Raw genomic sequence first — 25,689 nt, forward strand, 5'->3', positions numbered from 1 at the left:
CCTCTCCTCGATGATTGTTCCTCATTTATCTTTATCTTTTGATGTGAACAACATAAGATGTGAATAGTTGTTTTAAGAATTGTTGAATTCAAAATGAATACAACAATGTGGTTTGCTAGTTTAGGCCACTGGTTCTCAAACCTTTTAATTTCAAGGCCCCCATATAACTATGAGAGTGTAAAAATAGAACCAAATGGTAAAAAAAAAAAACATTTGGTTCTATTTTTACACTTTCAGAGTTACAAACCTGTAAGGGTCCATTTGGAACCCCCTCAAGGCTTTGAGAACCACTGGTTTAGGCCATTGTGTCTGCTGGACTTTTCAAGTGTAAACTGAAAGCTGGGAGCAGCTTATCACCAATTTCAAGACAAGTTGTTAACATCAACAGGAGAGAGTGACTCAGCAACATGAGCACTAATGCTAAACCAGTTTGTGTGCTCATGTAAACAGCAGTGTGAATGCAGACTACTGTATCCACTCCAAATTGCTTAATTTTGAAGCCGAATAAGCCTTCACGTGAAAATGAGAACATATGTAATGTAACCTTTAATGTTTACTAAAAAAATACTTTCTCCCCATGTTCTTACATTTTTATTAACTTTTTTTTTTATAGATAAAATGCAATGGCATTTGATAGGTTTTGCTGCAGGGCCCTGGATACTTGCGAGACCCCCTTTTTTTTGTTTCAAGCTCTCCCCATAGATATATCTAAAAATAGATTCTCTGAGAGGGCTCAAATTATTTCCAGCATCATATGAGAAGGGAAAAATCCCAGAGTCAACTTTATAACCCTAGAACTCCCAGAGGAGGAAGGAGATATGGCTGTACCACATTCTTTCTACTTAGCTCAAATTAAGCCATCAATGCAGTGGTTCTCAAACGTTTTCATGTCAAAGACCCCCAAATTAATATGTATTCAGCCGCGGACCCCCATCTGAAAATGTTTTGTGGCAGGGACTCCCGTTCACATGATTTGTGTTGTTAAAATGTTTCAAAAAATATTAAAACAAATTCAAGCTTGTAGATCTGCTATTTTCAAATAGATTTTGATGCTATATATTATTTTGCTGGGGACCCTCTGGATCCCCCTCAAGGACCCCTGGGGGTCCCCGGATCCCACTTTGAGAGGCACTGCATTAATGAATCTGTGCATCCAGGACTACCATGCCAGGTTGAAAGACATTGAGAATTGTCACTAATTAAGGATTCATAAAATTCATAAAGAGAATGCAAAACCCATTGATAAACTTTAAATTACAAGATTACAAGTGCATCCCATCACAATCACCTACCACGGCTATGCAAGATGACTTCGCCCTAGTCTCGGACACAGCAGAGAACATAAGGGAACTACTACTGGCAGTAGAAATGCAGTGCAGGAAGATCAGCCTCAAGCTCAATGCCAACAAAACTAAAATACCTAATGGCATTCAGCACGGAGGACAGAACCATCGTTACTGCCAGAAGGGCAGTGCTCCAGGTAGTCGAGGATTTCAAATATCTCACTTACAGTACCTGGAATGCCTTAGGAGAGCGTAGAAATCCGAGATGAGAGATGACCTCAAGAGGCGGCTGTTTGTGGCTACAGTAGAATCAGCGCTGCTGCACGGGGCCGAGACATTGACGCTACACAGCACATCAGAAAAAGGCCCTGGATGCCGTCAACATAAGAATGCTATGAATGGCATTGGAAGGACCACATCAGAAACGTGGACCTCTACGGGGGCCACCCGCTGGACAGGCTGGAAGAGGCTTGCAGGGCACTGTGTCAGTCAGGCAACTGGAACTGATGGTGAGCCCACTGACAGACACTGTGGGAGGCTGGAGCTACCCCAAAAGGCAAAGCTAAGAGGGGAAAGGGGCGCACTACCTATGATTGTGGACACACTGTGGTGCGATAGCGGAGCCATTAACACAGCAGAGCTCCACACCAGTGTTGATTTCGTCGACTAAAACTATGACGAAAAATGTTCGTCGACTACCTTTTTTCTCTGACGAAAACGAAGACTAAATATATTGACAATTTCGTCAACAAATAAAAACAAGACTAAAATGTTAGTGAGGAACGAGTGGAGAAGAGATCCAGAACTAAGAGACAAGTCCTTTTATGTTTGGTTGTGCTCGGGTGTTGCGCCCTGAAAATAGCCGATCTACAAGCTCACAACGCGTCGCAGCGCGACGTGTTGTGAGCTTGTAGATCGGCTATTTTCAGCATGCAAACAAGTGTAAATTCTGCCATTACGACGCCATCAAGGCACCGCCAAAATACATTTTAGTCGACTATAATCTTATATTTAGTCGACTAAAACTAGACAGAAACTAAAACATTTCAGATGACTAAAACTAAATGGAATTTTATTCAAAAGACTATGACTAAAACTAAATAAAAATTTGCTGTCAAAATCAACACTGCTCCACACCCTGATGCTGGATAGGAGGGAGCGGGGGGGCAGCTACTCTGCACCCTCACATTGCATCGTATTAATAATTAGATGGTGTGCCTGCGCTGACCCCGATTTTAAGCCCAATAAATTGGAGTCTAGATTTATAAACTGAAAGCTAAAGGAATAGCATGTTTACTCAATAACAGATAAGGGACAATTAAAAGAGTTTTGAAAGAAAAATGTGCTCTAGAAAAAGTTGTTCCAAGTAGTTAAAATGGCCCAGATATGTATGTACCAGTGCTGAATGACATTTTTGGAGCATATCATCTCTGTCGGGGTTACATTGCACAAATAATTTGCTAAATACAAAGCTTTTCATAATACAACGTTAATATTTGAAAAAGAATAATTAACAAGAAGTGTTAATCAAAGTTCCTTGCTGAACTTGATGAAGCCCCGCATGGGGCTTATACTAGTGCTGCACGATTCTTGCTCAAATGTGAATCACGATTTTCCTCCATAAGAATTGAGATCACGATTCTCACACAATTCTCTTGTAAATATAAAAATAAAGCAAAAATAATAATTGAAAAAAAATAAATTTGAAATCGAGATCGCATAGGTGTCTGAATCGAGATCACAATCTTTTTTTCGATTAATCGTGCAGCACTAGCTTATACTGGGTTAAAAGCCAAGGAATAAAGATGTTTGTAAATTATTATTTCAAAAGATTTTCAGAAGTATTTTAAAAACTGCAAAGAAATAGTGAAAATAGCAGATTTACGTAAAAGGCTATTTCTTTTTTACTACTAAATAGGACATAAGTGGTTAATTCATAATATAATTTTAATACATTTTAATACATTAAATCAATCTTTTGGGTCTCCGCTGAGAAGATTACCAACTACAACAAATTGCACAAGAAGTGTGTATTCTTTGCAACTTCAAATGTTAATTTACATGTGTCTGAATATTCTACGAGTGCTCAAATGAAATCTACAAGCTCTCGACAGATCCACACCTTCATATAGATGTCCTTTCCTTATGTACATGACCTTATTCCAGTGGGGACACAGAACCTAGCCAACCCTGAAAATTCACCTTTCAGGAGGCCAAAGGGGGAGGTAGTACCACCAGACAACCCCCCCCCCTCCTTTGACTCTCCCCCCCCCCCCCCATTGTTTTTCCGACTCTGTACATAGTGTTTTTTCTGTATTTTGTGATGATATTGAACTGCTTGGTGCTACTTTATATTTTTATGAATTGAATATCAAGGACCTCAATGGAAACAAGACCGCAAGGACTTTTTTGGACGGACCTTTTAGATAGTGTTTTAACTTGTGCTGTTTTTACATTTCTGCATAATAAAATATTCAATCAATCAATCACAGAGCAGAATAAGGACCTGAGAACTCTATGAACCACGGCTACTGGGACATGTGGTTGTAAAAGGTCAGAGAGATAGGTTGGAAGATAGAAGAGCTTGTAAATCTGCTATTTTTTATATTCTCGCCTACGATGACATAGAGACACCAGGTTGAAAAGAGGTTAAAATACGAGCCACGGCAATCATGAGCAACTGTAAGCTAATACCAACATCATGGAACATTACAGTAGTCAAGATGAAAGCATATCGTTGCTGTCCGACAGAAACCTTGTATCTCCATTTTTCAACATGTTTTCCCCCCCCCCGTAAATTAATGCCCTACTACTTCGTATGAGTGTGTCGAACAAAAGTAGCAAAAATAGCTTCAAAATCTTCAAGCTCACTTATTGAAACATTTTGAAAAGGTTTTATAAATGTAACAATGAAAAGCACTTACAAGAGCGTTGTGACTAAATAACTACACTGGAACACAGGTTAAAAAAAAAAAAAAATCCCGAAAAGTAACACTTTTGGACAAGGTTTCCACCCGACAGCGACGTTAGGCGACATCGTTTGATCTCGGTCCTGCAAGGGGACGTATCTGCCTGACACACAGAACAGAAAACCAGTCAACAGTTTAACAGCGGGAAATAAGTTTAATGTTTACTTTGTTTTTAATTTTCTGCACCAAAACTTTACAATTTATCATCATTACCAAAAAAACATTTATCGACAAAGACAGCAACAAAGTGATGCTGTCGGATACAAAAATGACTGACATACTACTGAGAGAGAGTGAGAGAGAGATAGTGTGTGTGTGAGAGAAACTAAACAGTCCTTAACCACTTAAAACTTTCTAGACATAGTAAACTGGATTCCTTTTTTCTGTCTAAACCAAATCTCATCACAGAAAAATAGCCAATCTACAAGCTCAAAACGTGTCACGCTGTGACACGTTGTAAGCTTGTAGATCTGCTATTTTTTTGGCTAATGTTCCCCCCAGAATATAGATGCTGGGGTTAAAGTGGTTAATTCTAGTCTTTGTCTACACTATTATAGTACACTGATTCTACACTACAACTATACTAACAGGCTCTGTGCATAACTGTAGTCCTAGGTTTTCAGAAGGTGGCATACCCCGTTTCCTGTTCCTGATTTGAACAGGAAACGCAGACAGCATGACACCTTCACATTGTGTTTCCAGTTTCAAATTTGCAGCTGAGCCAATCAAATGAAGCTATGGGAAAAACGAACCGGAACAGGAAACTGACACGCCACCTTCTGGAAACCTGGGAATACTAATTAATGCACAAAGCCTATTCTATTCACCCGTTTCCTAGGCTGTGTGTTTTCCACTTCCTGTAGATTTCATTGGATAAAATTGGTCATCTGACCAGTTTCAATGGATTTAATTGGATCAAATCGACAGGAAGTGGAAAACACACAGCCTAGGAAACAGGTGGATACTAAATACTATGTAGAAGGAGCAAGCTCACAACGTGGCCACCCCTCGTCCATTGAGTTCAATGGGCAGACAGGTGGCGCCATCTTGAGAGGTCCGCGCTATTAAAACAAGACGGTGTGACGTCACGTTCTCCTTCTTGTACACCAGACTACACCTACAACTTATACTACACTGATACTACTGTATACCATGGGTTTTCAACGTCAGGTCCGGGGACCACGAGGGGTCCAAAACGGACCCTTACGGGTCTGTAACTCTGAGAGCGTCACAGATAGAACCATATGTACCCATTTGTTCACTCTCGAGAGTTAAAACTGATAATTTTACAGTATAGATCAGGGGTCCCCGGAGGTGAACATTTGTATCAAATGAGGGTCCGTTAGCCTAATGCACATCAAACTGTGGGTCCTTGAAATGCAAAAGGTTGAGAATCACTGTACTATATACTATACTAAGAGCTATAACTAATGCTATGCTAGACCAGACCAGACCAGACGGACTGTGTGACAGATGGAAAAAGGAGAAACATTTAGAGCAGTGGTTCTCAAAGTGTGGTCCAGGGACCCTCAGGGTTCCTTGAGGGCGTTCTAAATGGACCCTTTACAGTTCTGTAACTCTGAGAGTGTACATTGTGTACACTCTCAAGAGTTATGGGCGTCTTTGACATTGAATCGTTTGAGAACCACTGATTTAGAAAAGATGAAAGAAGAAAGAAAATTGATGTTTTCATCTCCTCCGGGGTGGCGACACCTCCCTGCGTCTATTCCTCTCGCGGTTCTCCTTGTCTCTCTCTTTCTCCTCCCTTTTGTCTCTCTTCTCTCTCCTGTCGTCTTCTCCTTTCTCTCCTTCCTTACATCTCTCTCTCCCGCCTCCTCCTCCTCCTCTCTCCCGAGACCCGTCTCTCTCTCCTCTTCCTCTCTCCTCTGGAGACTGCTCCCTCTCTTTATCTCTGATCTTTGGCCTGTCTCTCTCTCCGTCCCTCCCCCTGTCCCTGTCTCTCTCTCCATCCTTCCCTCCGTCTCTTTCTCCGTCCTTGCCTCTGTCTCTCTCTCCGTCCTTGCCTCTGTCTCTCTCTCCGTCCTTGCCTCTCTCCTCTGGAGACTGCTCCCTCTCTTTATCTCTGATCTTTGGCCTGTCTCTCTCTCCGTCCCTACCCCTGTCCCTGTTTCTCTCTCCATCCTTGCCTCCGTCTTTTTCTCCGTCCTTGCCTCTGTCTCTCTCTCCGTCCCTCCCCTTGTCTCTCTCTCCATCCCTCCCCTTGTCTCTCCCTCCGTCCCTCCCCTTGTCTCTCTCTCCGTCCCTCCCCTTGTCTCTCTCTCCGTCCCTCCCCCTGTCTCTCTCTCCGTCCCTCCCCCCGTCTTTCTCTCCATCCCTCCCCCCGTCCCTCACTTTCTCTCTGTCCCCGTCCCTCCCCCTGTCTCTCTCTGTCCCCGTCCCCCTCTCTCTCTCTCCATCCTTCCCCCTGTCTCTCTCTCCATCCCTCCCCCTGTCTCTCTCTCCATCCTTCCCCCTGTCTCTCTCTCCATCCTTCCCCCTGTCTCTCTCTCCATCCTTCCCCCTGTCTCTCTCTCCATCCTTCCCCCTGTCTCTCTCTCCATCCCTCCCCCTGTCTCTCTCTCCGTTCTTCTCCCTCCCCCGAGGGTCCATTTGTGCGGCCTCGCGCTCGTGCTCCTCTGGGTCACGTGCACGCTCCTTCCGCAGGCGGGCCTGGGCCGGCCTCGCACCTTCGTCATCCTCGTCATTGTTGTCACTGCTGCTGTCGCCGCCGTGACGGCCGGCCTGCTTCTTCTTCTTCTTGGTCTTTTTGGTCTTCTTGGTCTTCTTGCTCTCCGGATCTGCTTTGCGCTTGGACGGTTTGTCTCTGCGTTTCTTGCGTTTGGAATCAGAGTCTGGAAAATATCAAAATGTTTTATGTTTAATTATTTAAATTCCTATGTTTGATCCCTTCATGTGTTGGATCCTTCGTGTGAACATGTGGATACATTTTCCTTCGTGGATCTACCATGTGGATTTTAGTTTTACTTTTAGTTTCTCCCCAATGTAGTCGTTATGCCATCATTCCTCACCACACACATTTTCTGTGTCACTGCTGTTCAGTGGTGGATAAAGTACTCAAATTCTTTACTTAAGTAAAAGTACCAATACTGCAATAAAAAAATACTCTGTTACAAGTAAAAGTCCAGAATAAAAAAATTACTTGAGTAAAAGTACAAAAGTATTGGCATCAAAATGTACTTAAAGTATCAAAAGTAAAAGTACTAAATATTTGAAAATAGCCGATCTACAAGCTCACAACGCGTCGCGATGCGACGCGTTGTGAGCTTGTAGATCTGCTATTTTCAAATAGCCTATGTATAAAATAGGGCTAAAGTGGTTCATGTATGTTTCATTATATCATAATTTATATCTGAAAAGTAACTAGTAACTAAAGTTTTCAAATAATTGTAGTGGAGTAAAAGTACAATATTTGCCTCTGAGATGTAGTGGAGTAGAAGTAAAAGTATTGGAAATTGGAAATACTCGAGTAAAGTACAAATACCTCAAAATTGTACTTAAGTACAGTACTTAAGTAAATGTACTTAGTTACTTTCCACCACTGCTGCTGTTGTATGCTACTGACTCACCTGCCAGTGAGGAGCCCCCACCAGGAGGAAGTAAAGCCTTCGTCCTACTCAACACTCCCCGCTGACAGGTTGCCGCCCCGCCCCCCCAGCCCGTAGGAATACGTGCAGTGACACATACCACCCTCCCCCCCGAACACAGGCCAATTGTGTTTGCATAGACCAGGGGTAAGCAACACTAAGGCATGGGGGCCAACATTGGCACAGGGGGGGGGGGGGTGATCACTGGCAATAGAGCGTCGCAGTTCCCGCCCACTTCCTGTTTTTTTTGGTGCCGGAAGAAAAAACTCAATGCATTTTTCCATTGACATTTCCAAAAATATTTATATCTATTAATTTAAGCCTCGAATCAAGCCATCACGAGATGACATGAATCATGACCATAAAACGTTTTTTTCTGTGATTTTTGTTTATTTTATATTTAATTATATTATATACTATATTTAATAAATACCCTTTGTTTTGCCGTTTTCAACAAAAAAAAAATCACAGAATCAAACGTTTTATGGTTATGATTCATGTCATGTCATGATGGCTTGATTCGAGGCTTAAATTAATAGATATAAATATTTTTGGAAATGTCAATGGAAAAATGCATTGAGTTTTTTCTTCCGGCACCAAAAAAAACAGGAAGTGGGCGGGAACTGCGACACTCTATAAGTGTGAGAGAGGGGATGATTTTTGGTTTAACCCATTGAGACCTGATGCCGATTCTACATGTCTCCTAAATCTCAACAGTTTTCTGAAAAACGTATGTTTCTATATCAGTGGTGCTCAATCTTTTTCATGTCAAGGACCCCCAAAATTATATGTATTTGGCCGCGGACCCCCATCAAAATATTTTGTTCCAGGGACCCCCCAGAAGCAAAGATTTGAGTTAAAAATGTTCGCTTTAAAAATATATATATTCAAAGATTTGCACACATTTTCACGATTTAAAAATAGCAGATCTACAAGCTCGTAGCGCGGCACTCGGTGCCGCGCTATGAGCTTGTATATCTGCTATTTTTGAATAGCCAAAGTGTAAAATAATGCTTTTTAGCTCAAATCTAAAAATGACACAGTTCCAGGTCTTAAAGGGTTAAATGTAGCAAATAAAATTAAGTAAGTCCACACAAATGTAATCCTGCACATAATTCTACATTCATTCAAACTCTGAACACCGACCGGGGAGGGAGTCTGGGAGATAGGTGAGACTAATTAACATTACATCCCGATATGAAAGAAAATATTTCAAAAGAAGAAATCAGAGTATCAGAGCAATCACAATATGTTATTTTACTTTGATGTGGTGTTATAGTTATAATATGGCACACGGACTATCAAGGAAATAAAAACACGGCACTTCCATGTCAAAAAGGGTTGCAGACCCCCTGTTATAGACGCTCAACAAAGCCGGAAGCACCACGGCGGATTTGAAACCCACGGCCTCAGCGGTGGTGGGCAGGCACTGCGCCACCCGAGCGACCTACCACATGGATCGTTACCTTATGCAGTCTACCTTCTTATGTGGACCTGCCGTTGTGCTGCTACTTTTTGCACTCTTATGTCTTAACCTCATGTACCTGCTGCTTATTTTATCGTCTCTGTCGGGTGGAAACCTCATATGTCCAAAACTGTTACTTTTGAGATTCAAATAAAAAAAAGTAGCAGATCGAGCTTGTAGATCTGCTACTTTTGATGCTTTTGTGTGACGCTGTAGTATGATCAAGTAGAGCGTTAATTTACCCCCCAAAAAAGTTTAAATATGGAGACAAGAGGTTTCTGCCCGACAGTGTATATATAGATATCTTTAAGTTTCTTATCATTTTGGTTTTTTTCTCATTGTTCTCCCTCTCCCACCCTCATTCTTTCTTTCTTTCTTTCTTTCCTCCCTCCCTGAAAACAACAAATTTCACCCACTGCTTTACACATGTAAACCTGTGATGTGACAATACTACTGATGCTTTACCCACAATCCATCTGGACAGTACAACGTTTAAATTCAGTCAAATATTTCATCAACCATTGACTCACAACGTGTCGCATCACGACACGTTGTGAGCTTGTAGATCGTGGTGAAACATTGTGAAAGCATAAAGTCTTTGTATATTGAAATTATTTGGCATATCTGACCTGTGCAACTTTTCTTTATGAAGCCTAAAAAGCCAGACAGTAATGTAATTTCATTACGTATTATGTTCAATGCCAAAATCACAATTAAATCGTTAAACACAATTATTTGTGCGACAATTAACTCATTGAGTGCCATTGACGTGTTTCACGTGTTTTACCGCAATGGCGCAACGTGCCATTGCCATTATCTGAAGATTTGCTGCTCCATTCACTCCTTGTTTAACTTATTACTGAAAAAGGCTGTATCTTGGCTCCTGAGCACTTTTTTTTTACTATGATTTTTTGGCCCAGACATGTTATTTTCAACATCAGACAATTACCGTAAATTTCGGACTATAAGCCGCGACTTTTTCCCCATTTTTCGACCCTGCGGCTTATATAACGGTGCGGCTTATCTATGGATTTTTACAGCTAACGGCCACTAGGGGACCTCCTAAATCTATGGATTTTACACCTGCGGCTTATAGTCCAGTGCGGCTTATATATGTACAAATCATTCAATTTAGCTGCTGCGGCTTATACTCAGGTGCGGCTTATAGTGCGAAAATTACGGTAATGTCAACAAGGTCACGATGACCTCGTTGACATTTGTGAAACCACACAGTGCAACCCTCAGTGATTAGCACCCATCAGGGGATCGATTATACTGGAGATAAAAATTCTGTGACTTGAAAAAGGTAAGAATTGAAAAATTGCTGGCACAGTATAAACATATTTTTTTATTTCATTGGCACTGAATGAGTTAATCAAGTAAAATGTGATGTGATGTGATCGTGACGGCTCTATATAACGCACGTAAATTTGCATAAGTACAAGCTTGCGAGGCATTGGGAGCTTGTAGACCGGCTATTTTCTGTGTATTTATTTTAGTATTGTTGGAATTTAACTTAGTGAGGCTAGATGTGCACTGAGGTAAATACAACCCGTATTTTAAGTCTGTCAAAGATTTGTTAATTAGCAGTAATGTGGCAAAATATAAAAGTGAAAGCAGGGATCTGTTGATTTAATTTGGTGCTAAGTTTTGGTATTTATTCTGAGATGCAGAAAGATAAGGACAGTCGATGACTCAAAAAAATGTGTACATTAGCAGGACTGTACAGTAGCATAATATGAATGTGAAAGCAGTGGTTATGTTTATGCCACTAAACTCAATGAATAATCGTGATAAATTATTGTGATGTCAATATTGATCTCAATAATTATTTCAGCCATAATCGTGCAGTAAGGGTCCATTTAGACCGCTGGTGGTCCGAATTATTAAACGAGTGGTTTAGAGAAAATAAAGTATGGCAGGTAAAAAAAAAACATTAAGTTAACTGAAATAAAAACTAAAACAAAACATGACTAACTGAAATTGTATTGTGTGTATATAAAACTAACTAAAACAAGATAAATAGCATATCGTCTCTGTAGGGTGGAAACCTCATAATGACCAAAACTGTTACTTTCCAGGATTTATTCAAATAAAAAAATCTACAACATCATAGCGCGTCGCTTCGTTTCACGCCTCGTTTCACGCCTCGTTTCGCGCCTGGTTTCCAGCTTGTATATCTATTACTTCTGATGGTTTAGTGTGACGCTGTAGTATGGTCAAGTATGGCATTAATGTACGAGAAAAGGAAAAAAAAGTTAGAATATGGAGATAAGAGGTTTCTGCCCGACAGCAACGATATCTAAAATCTCACAACACGTCACATAATGACTATCTTTCAGCTATTTTTCTGACCTTTCTGAAACAAAAGAACTAACACTACCAATAAAAACTAACCTAAAAATAAATCCTTTAAAAAATATAATTAAAATTAAAATAAGCTTAACTAGCAAATCCGCTTTGCTTACTGAAATTGAAATACTAACGAAATTAAAAGAATAAAAACTAATGAAAAAATGCTAAACTATAACCTAGGTGTGCGTCGACGTCGCTGAGGGGGAACCAGGTCGGACAGGCTGTTGTCCAGAAGCGAAAAGTCAAAGGGCTCTTCTGCATCCTCTGCCTGTGTGCCCGTCTGCGTCCATACATGGAGATCTATGTATCTGTCGGTCTGGTTCAGTGTCTTGTCTGAGAGCAGCCATCCTATCTCCTGACTGGTCGTCTGTGGACGTCCTTTGAGTTTCTGACTAGTCTCCGTGTGAGGCCTGTCCATGAATCCAGGGAATGTAGGGTTCTCCTCCTCCTCCTCCTCCATCTCCCCTCTGGACAGGCGCAGGGCTGCTCCAGGCTTCATTTGAGCCCTGTTCATGAGTCCAGGGAATGTATGGTTCTCCTCCTCCTCCTCCGTCTCCCCTCTGGACAGGCGCAGGGCTTTTCCAGGCTTCATTTGAGCCCTGTTCATGAGTCCAGGGAATGTAGGGTTCTCCTCTTCCTCCTCCTCCTCCTCCTCCTCCTCCTCCTCCTCCTCCTCCTCGTCCGTCTCCACTTTGGACAGCCGCTCTTCCCGTTCCATCTCAAGTAATTTACTCCTTAGTTCGTCGTGGAAACGTCTGTGGATCGCCCGCCATGTTCGCTCCCTGCCGACCTCCTCTTTATAAACGGCGGTTTCGCGGGCGGTATTCAGGGGCCTCAGTTTCCCCCTATCAAGTGCCATTCGGGTTCAGCACACTCTGTTCATCAAATTATAATTTTCACGTTCCGCAGTGTGGCTCTATAAAGGATATTTATGACATCACGCTGTGACATCATTGCCAGCCCGGCGTGGCTCCCATGTGAATATCTGACATTGTATTAATTATTAATTACATCAGTCATGCCCAAATATGGAGAGGCACAAGAACATACTCAGTAGAGGAATGATGTCACTACAATGTCAGTATCAAGTCACATGAAAAGACGTGACTTCTCGTGTGTGTGTGTGTGTGTGTGTGTGTGTGTTTACCTGAGCTACTACTACTGCTGCTACTGCTGCTGCTGGAGGAATCTGAAGAGTCGGAAGAGTCCGAATCTGATTCGCTAGAGTCAGAGGAGTCAGACGAGTCCACTTCCTGGTTCTGAGTCATAATCATCTTAGGAGCGTTTTTCAGATGTTCCCTCAACTCATCACTAAGACAGACGGACAGAGACAGACAGACAGACAGACAGGTAGAGAGAGAGAGAGACTTTAGACTTAGAAACCTTTAGAATAAAAAAAACAAACTGTATCTACTGTACAATTGTAATACATAAAAATGTCTAGGTATCCAAATCATTCATGTTGCCAAGATGTGCATATATGTGTGTGTACATTAACTCTTTCATTGCCAGACTTATTTCAGGCTGTGTCGTCCCAGTGCCAGGAAAATGTGATTTTTTTTCCTCAATTTATTTTTTAACATTGAAGTGAATGGAGCAGCAACTTTTTGGATAGCGTTATCTCCTAGTTCATTTGAGATAAACAAAAAACAACAAGACCAAAAAAAAAAATATATATATATATATATATATTAAAAAATTGTTTTAAAAAAAACGTCATTTCCGTCCTTGGCCATGAGAGCCATAGTAGAATCGGACGGGAATTCCCATTTTTGGCAATAAAAGAGTTAAGAGAGAGTGAGAGAGAAAGAGTGTGAGTGTGTGTGTGTGCGTGTGTGTGTGTGTGTGTGTTTGTTTGAGTTGTGCGTGTCTTACGTCAGTCCTCCCAGGCCGATAGAAGTGAAGAAGTTGATGGCAAAACGAGTGTTTCTGGGATTGTCTCTGGGAAACATGCCTTCAAAAAAACCTTGCAATGTTCTACAAACACACACACACACACACACACACACACAGAGTACAGTTAGTGAATATATGTAAACAATTTCACACAGATTTTGTTTAATACAACCATCTTATCCATTTGTTTGTGATACATACGGGTCTTTGAGTCTGTCGTTGAGTTTGGGCAGACCCAGATAAGCACAGAGTTCCTGGAAGAGAATCTTGACAAAGATGCGACTGGACGATGTGGTCGTCTCTTCACTGATTTTAACGCTCTCCAACACCTGAGAGGGAGACGGAGAGACAGAGACTAACTGAGTCACTATAGTCTGCATTTATGCTGCACAATAAACCTTGCATGTCCACAACCGTTATTTCAGGAAATGGGGAACCTTTGTTATAAAAAATAAATAATACACTTAATTTGTATAGCACTTTGCAAAAACAAGTTTACAAAGTGCTTCACAGATATAACAAAAACACAAGCACATTTTACGAATGAACGCAGTCTAGCTGTCCATTCCTCTAATTAGGAGTTTTTGACTCTGGGGGCACCACCTAATGTTTTGTGTAGAAACAGGAACTTAGTTTGGCTCCTCCCCTTTCTTAGTCCACTTCCTCCCGGGTGCTTCTGTGTTTATTTAACAACAACACTACATGTTTAGGGCAGTGGTGCCGACAGTCTTGAGAGATTAGGTCATTTCAAACAAGACTTCAAACTTTTTCTTTTTAATTGATAGATCTATTTCAGCATGACTACTTTCCAGGAAGAGAAAGACTGTAGTTTCTATTAGCTTGGAATTCCCATCGATGATGTCATTGGTAGGCAGGTTTCTGAACGATCCACAATCCACCAATGAGACGAAGAGTAGACGGAAATGGTGCCATCTACAGGATAATTTGTCCTCGCTAATGCTCATTATAAGATGGCCCATCTCAGAATGAGCATTAGCGAGGACAAATTATGAGAGGATATGGTTGAAAATGGGTGGGCTCCTTCAAGTACAAATATTGTGCTGTGTGTGTATGTGCGTTGTGTGTACATACGCTCCAGGGTACAGAGTCGGTGTAGAGGAGATGAGCGAACATTCTGGCAACGTTGCGAAGTTTGTTGGTCTCCAGACGATGGATGGTTTCATATTGTTCTGCAAATATCATCTCAAAACACTCCATGTAGTCCTTCTTCAAGACACAGAACCTCTGCACACACACACACAACCTTATCAGTCATCAAATGACATTCAGCAACGTCAGTAACACAACTAGAGAGAGAGAGAGTGTGTGTGTGAGTGTGTGTGTGTGTGTGTGTGTGTGTGTGCGCTTCTTACCCCAGCCAGAAGACCAAAGAACTTTTCATAAGTTCTCTGTTGAGCGCAACAGTCCAGGATCATATTACACAACTCTTTCTGTAAATAGACACACAAACACACATGGTTATAATACTAACACACAATACATACATATTACTCAACTCCTCCTGTAAATTCACAGTTATAATACTAACACACACAACACATACATATTACACAACTCCTTCTGTAAATACACACACAAACACACATTGTTATAATACTAACATACAATACACACGCTGTAAGTACACAAACACGCTGTTACACTACTAACCAACCACTAATAACCAAACAGACAGACAGACACACACTAACTACATTGTTACACTAATCATAACCAACCAACAGACACACAATACTGTTACACAGCTAACCAATATAAATATAGAGCACACACTGAGTACATATAGAGTATACTTTATCTGACCCACATTCAGCCTCTCTCTCTCACACACACACACACGGCTGGGTGCTCAAAGACGTTAAAAGCAACCATTACCGTTACTGGAACACACACGCCCTCAGGACAACCACACACACACACACACACACACACACACACACACACAACAGTAACACCTCAGTGAACCTTTTAAATCAACTATATAAAGAAAGAGGGGGGAGAGAGAGATAGTCAGTCAGGCAGGCAGACAGACAGACAGACAGACAGACAGACAGACAGACAGGCAGGCAGGCAGGCAGACAGACAGGCAGACGCTGGAGGAGGGAGAGAGATAGGGAACACCAACAATAATAATGATGGCAATAATAATGATGGTAATAACAACAAGATATTACAATATATATTGATAAAAAGAGAAAGCACATAATTGTGTGTGTGTGTGTGCGTGTGCGTGTGCATGTGCGTGTGTGTGCGTGCACGTGCATGAGCGAGACTTTCAATTGGTTTACATTTAGGCCATACAATCATAAATGATTTATTAATCATAAACTGAAGATGAACATAAACATTGTATGAGACTATATATACACTGTTAAAAGTTCAAATATGTGCAAAGCCTGAATTCACAATCCAAACCAATTCTAATGGGGTGTGTGTGAGATAACATCTCCATCTGCTGGTCAATGATGGGCCTAGCAACCAAGACTTGTTAAAAATATTGAAATTAAATAATTGAAAACAGCGTGGTGGTGTGTTGTAGTTTACTTTAATAGAATTTTTGAGTGCTGCACTTTTAATTTGTTTAATTTGTTTATTGCCATTTTCATTTCTCTTTTTTCTTTTCCAGTTGAAGCTACATTATGTAAACATTTTACAATCTGTATGGTAGAATATTGTTGCTGTCGGGCAGAAACCTCTTAACTCCATAAATAACTTTTCGTGTTTTTACGCAAATTAACGCCCTACTTGATCATACCACAGCGTCACACAAAAGCATCAAAAGTACCAGATCTACAAGCTCAAAATGTGGCGTTTTGAGCTTGTAGATCAGCTACTTTTGCTACTTTTGAATTTGAGTCCTGAAAAGTAGTAGTCTTGGTCATAAGAGGTTTCCACCCAGCAGAGATTATAATGTTAATACAATATAACTAACAACTGCAGTGGTTACAGTTGGCCTCCCTGCTCTTCTATTGAGACATGGAGATCCTGTGGTCTGAACGGACTGATTTGGGGGGCAGTTTTTGTCATTTTATATTAACGTAATGGTCTGCCAATTCAACTCAGCAAATAGAGCCTAATTAACTTGCAATGCAAAACATGTGCAAAATGCTAGTCAATTTGGGCCAATTATCGACGAGTCGATAACAGGGGTGACTAGAGCGACTTAAATGGCAATTAGGCCGTCTTCTAGTGGTTGCTGTCTGACCCATTTGTGCTGCTGAAACGCAGCGATTCATAAATCATTTCTGAGAGCTTAGACGAAACTGCATGTGAAGTTGTGGATCGCACGAATGAACATTTAATAGCCGAGTTATGAGACAGAACCGACTACGTTTAGACAGCTTGTAGCGTGTTGCAGTCCCTGAGAGGAGCAGTCTCAGCAGTTGCGCATGAGAACCAGGTTTTTCACCAAGAGTTTTTCATGGGTAGCTTTCTTTTTTTTTGTGTTTGTGGCACAAATGTTCTATTAAAATAGTTGTATTGAGCAAAAAAAATATGAAATACAGTGATTATAAAATAGGCTTAGGTTTATCAACTTTAACCCTTTAAGACCTGAGGAGATTCTCCAAAAAAATCTAAATCCTATCCTCGATTTGTTTATTTTTTTTAGATTTTTCAAAAATAGCAGATCTACAAGCTCATAGCGCGGCACTCGGTGCCGCGCTATGAGCTTGTATATCTGCTATTTTTGAATAGCCAAAGAAATCTAAAGTGACACAGATGCGTTCCAGGTCTTAATGGGTTAAATAAGAAACTGCAAAACCTTGGTGACTGTGAATGTGTTCGAATTTGATGATGTGCAGGCTTATGCAAAGGTTCAAATGTAATTTAGATCATTTAGATAGACATTTGTAGAACCGGCATCCTATAGTTTGTATAGTTTCAATGTATATATATTATGCATTCTTTGATATTAGACTGTTTAGAATGATGATGGTTTACCTATCATCCTAGATCACTATCTCTATGCGTTTGAGGTATTACCTCGTGTTAACCTTGCTTACTGTACATCGCTCTGGATCAAGAGCGTCTGCTAAATGCCTGAATTGTAACAGTAGTTGTAAATGTGTCTTACCGTCTGACTGTCAGGAAAATCCATCTTGATCAATTTGTGGGCGCATTCCTCAAAGTCCAAGCTACGAATGAATCAATAAATATTCATCATTTGGTCTATAAATGCAATACATTACCACATATTTTACATAATATGCAAAATATGTGGTAATTATACAAATCAAGAATTAATTTTGAAAAGGTGTGTATTAAATCATGTTTCCTTCAGGGAATTTGTCTGACTAACATAGTCTTGGTGCACCTCTGTCGCTTACTGCAGACACTAAACGTTAGAAAAATAGAAAAACTAAAGAGTAGACATGGGTCAATGAGCGAAAATACATGGTCCCTGTCATAGTGTTAAGAGAGAACTCACTAACGCTATGGATCAAAGCTACACCTAGACTATGTTTTTTCCTGGGGGGTTAAACCCTGCAACAAAAAAAATGCACAAGTCGAGTCGATGAACACCGTCAACCAAAATGCCCAACTTTTAGGGCTAACTTCTGATTGCGGTATAAACAAAATTGTAAACTGCTAATCGAACTGTGCTTTTCAATGTTGATTTAATCTGTGGGCCTATCAGGGCCAAAGCATATTCAGAGTACACATTGTGAATCACACTGCAGTATCTGCGCCGTGTACATGTGTGCGTGTGCTTGTGTGTGTGTGCGATTACCTGGACTGGATAGCGAGATAGATGGTTCGTCTAAAAGCCACCAGGTTTACTTCCGTCTGATCAAATATGGTCATCGTCTCTCCTGAATCACAGACAAAGAAATGTTGAGTCTTCACGTCCAACATGTCCAACATGCATCTAGTATCTCTAGTATCTCTATAAAGTCTAATCAACATGTCTAACATATCGTCTCTGTCTTAAAGTAGCAAATCTACAAGCTCAAAGCGCGTCTTGCGAATCTGCTACTTTTGTGTGACGCTGTATTAAAGTGGTGGAAAGTAACTAAGTACATTTACTTAAGTACTCTACTTCAGTAAAATGTTGAGGTATTTGTACTTTACTTGAGTATTTCCAATTTCCAGTACTTTCACTTCTACTCCACTGCATCTCAGAGGCAAATATTGTACTTTTACTCCACTACAATTATTTGAAAACTTTAGTTACTAGTTACTTTTCAGATATGAATTATGATATTATGAAACATACATTTACCACTTTAGCCCTGTTTTATACATAGGCTATTTGAAAATAGCCGATCTACAAGCTCACAACGCGTCGCGATGCGACGCGTTGTGAGCTTGTAGATCTGCTATTTTCAATTTTTTTTAACTTTTACTTTTGGTACTTTAAGTACATTTTACTCAAGTAAATTTTGAATTCTGGACTTTTACTTGTAACAGAGTATTTTTATATTGCAGTATTGATACTTTTACTTAAGTAAAGAATTTGAGTACTTTTTCCACCACTGTGTATTATCAAGTAGGCCGTTAATTTACAAAAGAGATAAGAGGTCCCCACACAGATTGTAGATGGATTATAAACTAGATCAACGTTTCTTAACGTCTTAAGTGTACACAGATGGAACCAAATGGACCCTTGTGGGTCAGTAACTAAGAGTGTGTAAAAATGGACCGTTGAGCTCGTAGAACTATTTAAAAAACAAAAAGAATTGTCCATTAATCGTAATCCGAAGCAAAGGTTTGAAATAATTGTGATATTGATTTGCAGTCATACGGCTCAGCCCTAGTTGGGCCAGTTTATCAGTCATCCATAAATACATACCCTCTGTTCCCTCTACCTTCTCCTCATCATCATCGTCATCATCGTCATCATCATCATCACCGTCGCCTCCGTCTCCACCAGAATCACTGCTGCCTTCATCAAGGATCTCTGGAGAAAAGAAAACGGGAGGAAAAACTCACAGTCAGATGGACAGACAGACACAGACAGCAGTAAGAGTTACAGTTATGATATGAATGTTTTAAGTTGTAATCAAACTTGATCTCACCTCTCTTCAGAGTTCTATATTTCTCCTCATTGGCCAAGAAGTCTGGATCCATCTTAAAAACATCTACACACACACACACACACACACACACACACACACAAGTTGTAAGTTAGTTACAATAGATCATAATGCATTTGTTTATCAGGAGCTGCAACTAACTAGCCAAATGTCTATAACTTAAGCAACAGTTTCACCATCAAACAGTGTAACCAACTAACAGGATTATCAACACTCAAACTAGACAAGTTAGGTGTACAGTTAATCTCAAGGACTTTCAGGCGGCAGGCCCACAACTAACAACCATCTTACTATCTAAATACCCAACTAACAGTCTATTGAGTCTAACTATAAAACTGTCTAACTAATCAACTATAACTGACCAGCGTAACCAAACGTCTAATCAAACAAACATAAAATAACAAATTAACTCCCCAACTAACTGTAGTTAAAGCGGCACTATGTAACTTGTTTTTATGCAGGCAGGCTTTATTAGCTCAAGGATAAAAATGTCAGCACTTGTGCAGGAAACCGGGTTCAAATCCGGGGTAAAAGAGGAAAGTTATATAGTGCAGCTTTAAGTAACCATTCAAGTAGCTGTAAAACTAAACACCATCAGGTCTAGACAACTAGCTGTGGCTAATTAACTTATCGATTGTGACATTGAACTGAGGTCATATCGCCCCCAGCCCTGCAGACCTAAAAGCTAACTTACTGAGTAGGTCATCAGTGTTGTACTCGTCTTCCAGAGGCAGCATGTGGGTGAACTGGTCCTCATCGTTCACTAGGTCCAGTCCGTCAGGGATCACGGGGTGGTCCTTGAAGCCGTCCTTCCGGATGGCGAACATGACCTCAATCATGTACTGAACTCTCTTGTCCACAGTCGACTCGTGGAGGACGGTACGCAGGCGCTCAAAGATGGCTGCACACACACACACACACACACACACACACACACAAGATATTTCAATGACATTATCAGTCATTTAGTTTGCTTATTACTGCAATTACAACTAGCACCGTTACTGGTATTATTACCACTTCTACTACTGTTACTACTAGTAATGTTACCGTTACTACTAGCTGGTCTACTCTTACTGTTGGTAATGTCACCGTTACTTAAAAATATGATTGTATACTAGGTAGGCATGTTCTGTTAGCCCAATGTTCGGTTCAAACCTCTGTTGTTCCCTTTATTTTACTTATTAGCAATAAAAAAAGGTTTTCCTATTCAGACACATTCCAGTATTGTCTACCTTTCAATATTTCCAAGGAAAGAACGACCTTATATCATTGACTATACTTTCAGGCAAAAAAAATAAATCATGTCAGTTACTTCACAAATGTGAGGGGGAAGGGGGGGGGCGGATATAACAACTTTTAATGAGCTCCTGCTATGAGTGGAGAAGACAACAACAACGTGACGTAGGCTAATCATTATGCTAATGTGTTAATCTGATGATGTCGCCCGCCTAATATAGACGATCTACAGGCTCACAACGGGTTCTGGCGCTTGTAGATCGGCTGTTTTTAGCGAGCAACACCAGCTGGATTCCCTCGCGGGGAGGGGATATCTTCAGGACACAGACATTAACTCATTCCCTGCCTAGAACGACTAAAACGACTTCTGTCCCATAAGCCCTGTCTGCCAAGAACGACTAAAACGACTTTAAATGTTAAAAAAAAAAAAAAAAAATTATTTGACCCAAAGACCAAGGAGATATGATTTATCTAAGATCTAGACTCCCATCCACTTCCTTGTTAACTTAAAACTTAAACATTTTGTATCTCGGCTCCTGAGTACTTTTATTTTTTCAATGAAAAATCTCTGGCAGTGGGCAAACGCAAAAAAATTAAGTTCTGGCAGTGAATGAGTTAATGCATAACGCATAACGCTAAATTGAATTGCAAAAAACAGAACTCTGCAGTCCATAAGGGCGCACTGAACCGTGCATGGCAAACCGTACAGTTCGGTTTTAAACCGAGAACCGCTTCTTATTGTATACCATTTATTCCTCTCATATTTTTTGTCAAGGACAACACAAGGTAATACATCAAATGCATAGAAATAGTAATCTAGGATTATAGGTGAACCAAGAACCTATCATCAGTCTAACAGTAGAATATAAAAAAAAAAACATAATCTGTACATTGAAACTATACACACACTATAGGATGCCAGCTCAACAATGACCTGGCATCGTCTACATAACCTGCAATCTAAATTACATATAAGCCTTTGCATAAGCCTGCAAGGTCATCAAGGCTGGGGCAAGTGCCACAGGCTAAGGTGGGGTCTGAAGAGGTGAGTCTTCAGATTACATGCTATATGTATATGGAGGTGATATGAGCCAGGTGTTTCAACATACGTGAATTGATGTTATTCTACAGCATTAAATATGCCAGGTCAACAATTACCTGGCATCTGTCTACATAACATGCCATCTAAATTACATATTAGCCTTTGTATAAGCCTGCAAGGTCGAGGAGGCTGGGGCAAGTGCTACGGGCTAAGGTGGAGTGTGAAGAGGTGAGTCTTCAGATTACATGGTATGTATGTATATGACGGTGATATGAGCCAGGTGTTCAACATACATGACTTGATAAATATGACCCTCACCCTGGTGTAAATGACACTTGGGGATTTCTGCGTGTAGGTTTGAGAACCCCCCGGGCCCGTTATGAATAAAAAACGTTATCGGAGGACTTGTTCGTCATCTACTTGCGTCTTAACGTGCTAAACCATGAATACAATTATGATTTCTGATGACCATATACCATTAATTCCTGTAATAATAATAATAATCATAATATTCTTGTATACCACTGGTTCTATAAATAATATTTCGTGTATACCATTAATTCCTCTAGGTGAAACTTCAGTCAGTTTTAGTCCACACTCCTTCAGGAAAGCAATGGAGATTTCAACACTGTCGTCTGTGGGACGCTCCAGCAAGAGGGTTAACATCTCCAAACACAACACTTCATGGGCCTGAGACAGAGCGAGACACAGACACAGAGAGACAGAGAGAAAACAGAAATAATAAGTATTTCAGTGTTCAGTGTACTGTAAACTGAACATGCTGTGAAAGCAGATATTTCACAAGTATAATAGCCTGAGGCTACGAGCTCAATCCATGGTCTTGAAGGGCGGACCCAAACACAGCCGCCTGGATTTGTGCGTGGCTTCCTATTGCTTCACCAATCTATGTCCCCGCCTCCCCTCCCCTCCCCCCCTCGGCCTGTGCACGGAGCACGCTGACGTCACCAAATTTAGAGCGACGCCCCTCTGCACTCTGATTGGTTAGGAGATAACAAGGTCCAAGACCATTGTTCCTGCATCGCTCCCCCAGGCTTTTTTTCTTTTGTAACAAAAAAAAAAGCCTGGGTTTCCGAGGCTACAAGTATAATGAGTAGATAACGTTAGTATAATGACTAGGTATTACATGTGTTTCAGTCATACATATATACATATGTTTGCCACACAGATCAGACAGTGTGAGCCAATACATTAAACCAACATTAGTAGATAACGTACCACGTTCTGGTTGACCAGGTGAGCTACGAACTTGGAGGACGTGAGACACTGTGTCTGTAAACAAAACATCATGTTCATCAACATTATTATATTAGAAATCATTACAATATGTCAATAGAGAACCAAAGTTTTCAATACAAAAAAATACTTCTGTGACCCAGGGGATAGCAGAGTGACGTCAGGACTTTGATACTCTATATACAGTAGCTCTAAAATATAACTCTACTGAATGTCAACATTACAATGTTGGCAGCCAGCAGAGACATCCAAATGTCACTGGACTTGGTAGTGAACCTCTTTAGTAGTAACCAGAGTCATGCAGAGAGAGTGTCCCGTCATCTCTTTAGTAGTAACCAGGGCCATGTAGAGAGTGTGTCGCGTCATCTCCGTGCTTCTCCAATTAACCATTTATTTTTAACGTCAATGGCAGGTCATGGAGACTCAATAGTCCAAGGAAGATAGCGTCAAGATTTGCAGTAGAGCAGACCGTTTGTGATGAGACTTTTAAAAGGGTAAGATATTTAACGACTTGAGGAATCCTTCAAGTTGGAGATGGAGAGAATGATGGACAACGTCACAACTTGTCATCTCCATTTCAACCACTGGATGTCCTCAGTCAACAAGTTATTTTGCATGAAAAAGCCTATAAAACACTCGAGATATAAGTGTCTCCATTTCAGATACATTCACAGGAATTAGGCAGTAAAGAATCAGTCATTTCGAGAAAGAAGCATCCCCATTGTGTCCTCTATGCAAGGTGATTTCAGGAACCTCATCCAGAAGAGCTGGTAATGTCTACACTCTAGACTGGATGTTTCATCACACTGAATCAACAAGCTTAGTTCTAATAATTCATTGAGACCTTTTTCTGCCCACAGAGGAGCGCGGAGGGTCCTGCTCAGGGACTCTTCAACACATTTGCCTGGAATCGAACCTGGAGGCTCCCCAGGCAGGCTTTCTAGCTGTTCAGCTATGGCCGCTCCTAAAGTTCATGTATGCCATTAGCAGTGGTGGAAAAAGTACTCAAATTCTTTACTTAAGTAAAAGTATCAATACTGCAATATAAAAATACTCTGTTACAAGTAAAAGTCCAGAATTCAAAATTTACTTGAGTAAAAGTACAAAAGTATTGGCATCAAAATGTACTTAAAGTACCAAAAGTAAAAGTACTAAATATTTGAAAATAGCAGATCTACAAGCTCACAACGCGTCGCGATATATTTGAAAATAGCAGATCTACAAGCTCACAACGCGTCGCGATATATTTGAAAATAGCAGATCTACAAGCTCACAACGCGTCGCGATATATTTGAAAATAGCAGATCTACAAGCTCACAACGCGTCGCATCGCGACGCGTTGTGAGCTTGTAGATCGGCTATTTTCAAATAGCCTATGTATAAAACAGGGCTAAAGTGGTAAATGTATGTTTCATAATATCATAATTCATATCTGAAAAGTAACTAGTAACTAAAGTTTTCAAATAATTGTAGTGGAGTAAAAGTACAATATTTGCCTCTGAGATGTAGTGGAGTAGAAGTGAAAGTACTGGAAATTGGAAATACTCAAGTAAAGTACAAATACCTCAAAATTTTACTTAAGTAGAGTACTTAAGTAAATGTACTTAGTTACTTTCCACCACTGGCCATTAGACTAGATGACATATGATGTGAAAGATAGGCCACAATTATTTCTGAATAACCGGACAGCCCAGGATCAATTATTTGGAGACCAGATAAATGGATTTGGAGAAAGACAGATCAACACAGACAGAGAGGCAGACAGACATTTTACCTTGTCGTTCCTCCGGTAACCCTTCCTGAAGTTAAGTATGAGTCGTTTTAGGATGAGTTCTCCGATCTGAGGGAACTTGGAGTTGATGATTCCAAGCACACCAGCATAAACATGAGTGAAGATAGGAGAGGCTGCCTGAGCCTGCAGGACAGACCTGGAAAGCAGACCTCTGCATGGAGGGACGGACAGACGGAGAGGGAGAGAGAAAAGGTACACATATACATACAGTCAATAATTGAACTACTTACATACATACACATACAGTCAGTGGTGGAAAAAGTACTCAAATTCTTTACTTAAGTAAAAGTATCAATACTGCAATATAAAAATACTCTGTTACAAGTAAAAGTTCAGAATTCAAAATTTACTTGAGTAAAAGTACAAAAGTATTGGCATCAAAATGTACTTAAAGTACCAAAAGTAAAAGTACTAAATATTTGAAAATAGCAGATCTACAAGCTCACAACGCGTCGCATCGCGACGCGTTGTGAGCTTGTAGATCGGCTATTTTCAAATAGCCTATGTATAAAACAGGGCTAAAGTGGTAAATGTATGTTTCATAATATCATAATTCATATCTGAAAAGTAACTAGTAACTAAAGTTTTCAAATAATTGTAGTGGAGTAAAAGTACAATATTTGCCTCTGAGATGTAGTGGAGTAGAAGTGAAAGTACTGGAAATTGGAAATACTCAAGTAAAGTACAAATACCTCAAAATTTTACTTAAGTACAGTACTTAAGTAAATGT

The 25,689-nt window shown here is 40.4% G+C and overlaps 1 protein-coding gene across 1 annotated transcript in view; it reads right to left on the reverse strand.

The window, feature by feature from the left end:
* Positions 1-6,757: 6,757 nt before the first annotated feature.
* The window catches only part of cwc22 (CWC22 spliceosome associated protein homolog), a gene marked incomplete at its 3' end in the record, with an annotated part of 28,077 nt that continues 9,145 nt past the window's right edge, over positions 6,758-25,689 (reverse strand). Inside the window, exons 7-20 of the mRNA XM_080457269.1 lie at positions 24,942-25,110; positions 23,150-23,203; positions 22,468-22,603; positions 20,327-20,533; positions 19,615-19,677; positions 19,389-19,496; positions 18,327-18,408; positions 17,670-17,730; positions 14,947-15,024; positions 14,666-14,818; positions 13,775-13,902; positions 13,553-13,654; positions 12,825-12,988; positions 6,758-7,104 (exon numbers count right to left, since the gene is read on the reverse strand). Of these exons, the coding sequence (XP_080313395.1) occupies positions 6,758-7,104; positions 12,825-12,988; positions 13,553-13,654; positions 13,775-13,902; positions 14,666-14,818; positions 14,947-15,024; positions 17,670-17,730; positions 18,327-18,408; positions 19,389-19,496; positions 19,615-19,677; positions 20,327-20,533; positions 22,468-22,603; positions 23,150-23,203; positions 24,942-25,110 (1,852 nt within the window). The remainder of the gene's footprint in view (positions 7,105-12,824; positions 12,989-13,552; positions 13,655-13,774; positions 13,903-14,665; positions 14,819-14,946; positions 15,025-17,669; positions 17,731-18,326; positions 18,409-19,388; positions 19,497-19,614; positions 19,678-20,326; positions 20,534-22,467; positions 22,604-23,149; positions 23,204-24,941; positions 25,111-25,689) is intronic.

Source organism: Gymnoscopelus braueri (genome assembly GCF_963280865.1).
Source record: "Gymnoscopelus braueri genome assembly, chromosome: 18".
Taxonomy (NCBI): domain Eukaryota; kingdom Metazoa; phylum Chordata; class Actinopteri; order Myctophiformes; family Myctophidae; genus Gymnoscopelus; species Gymnoscopelus braueri.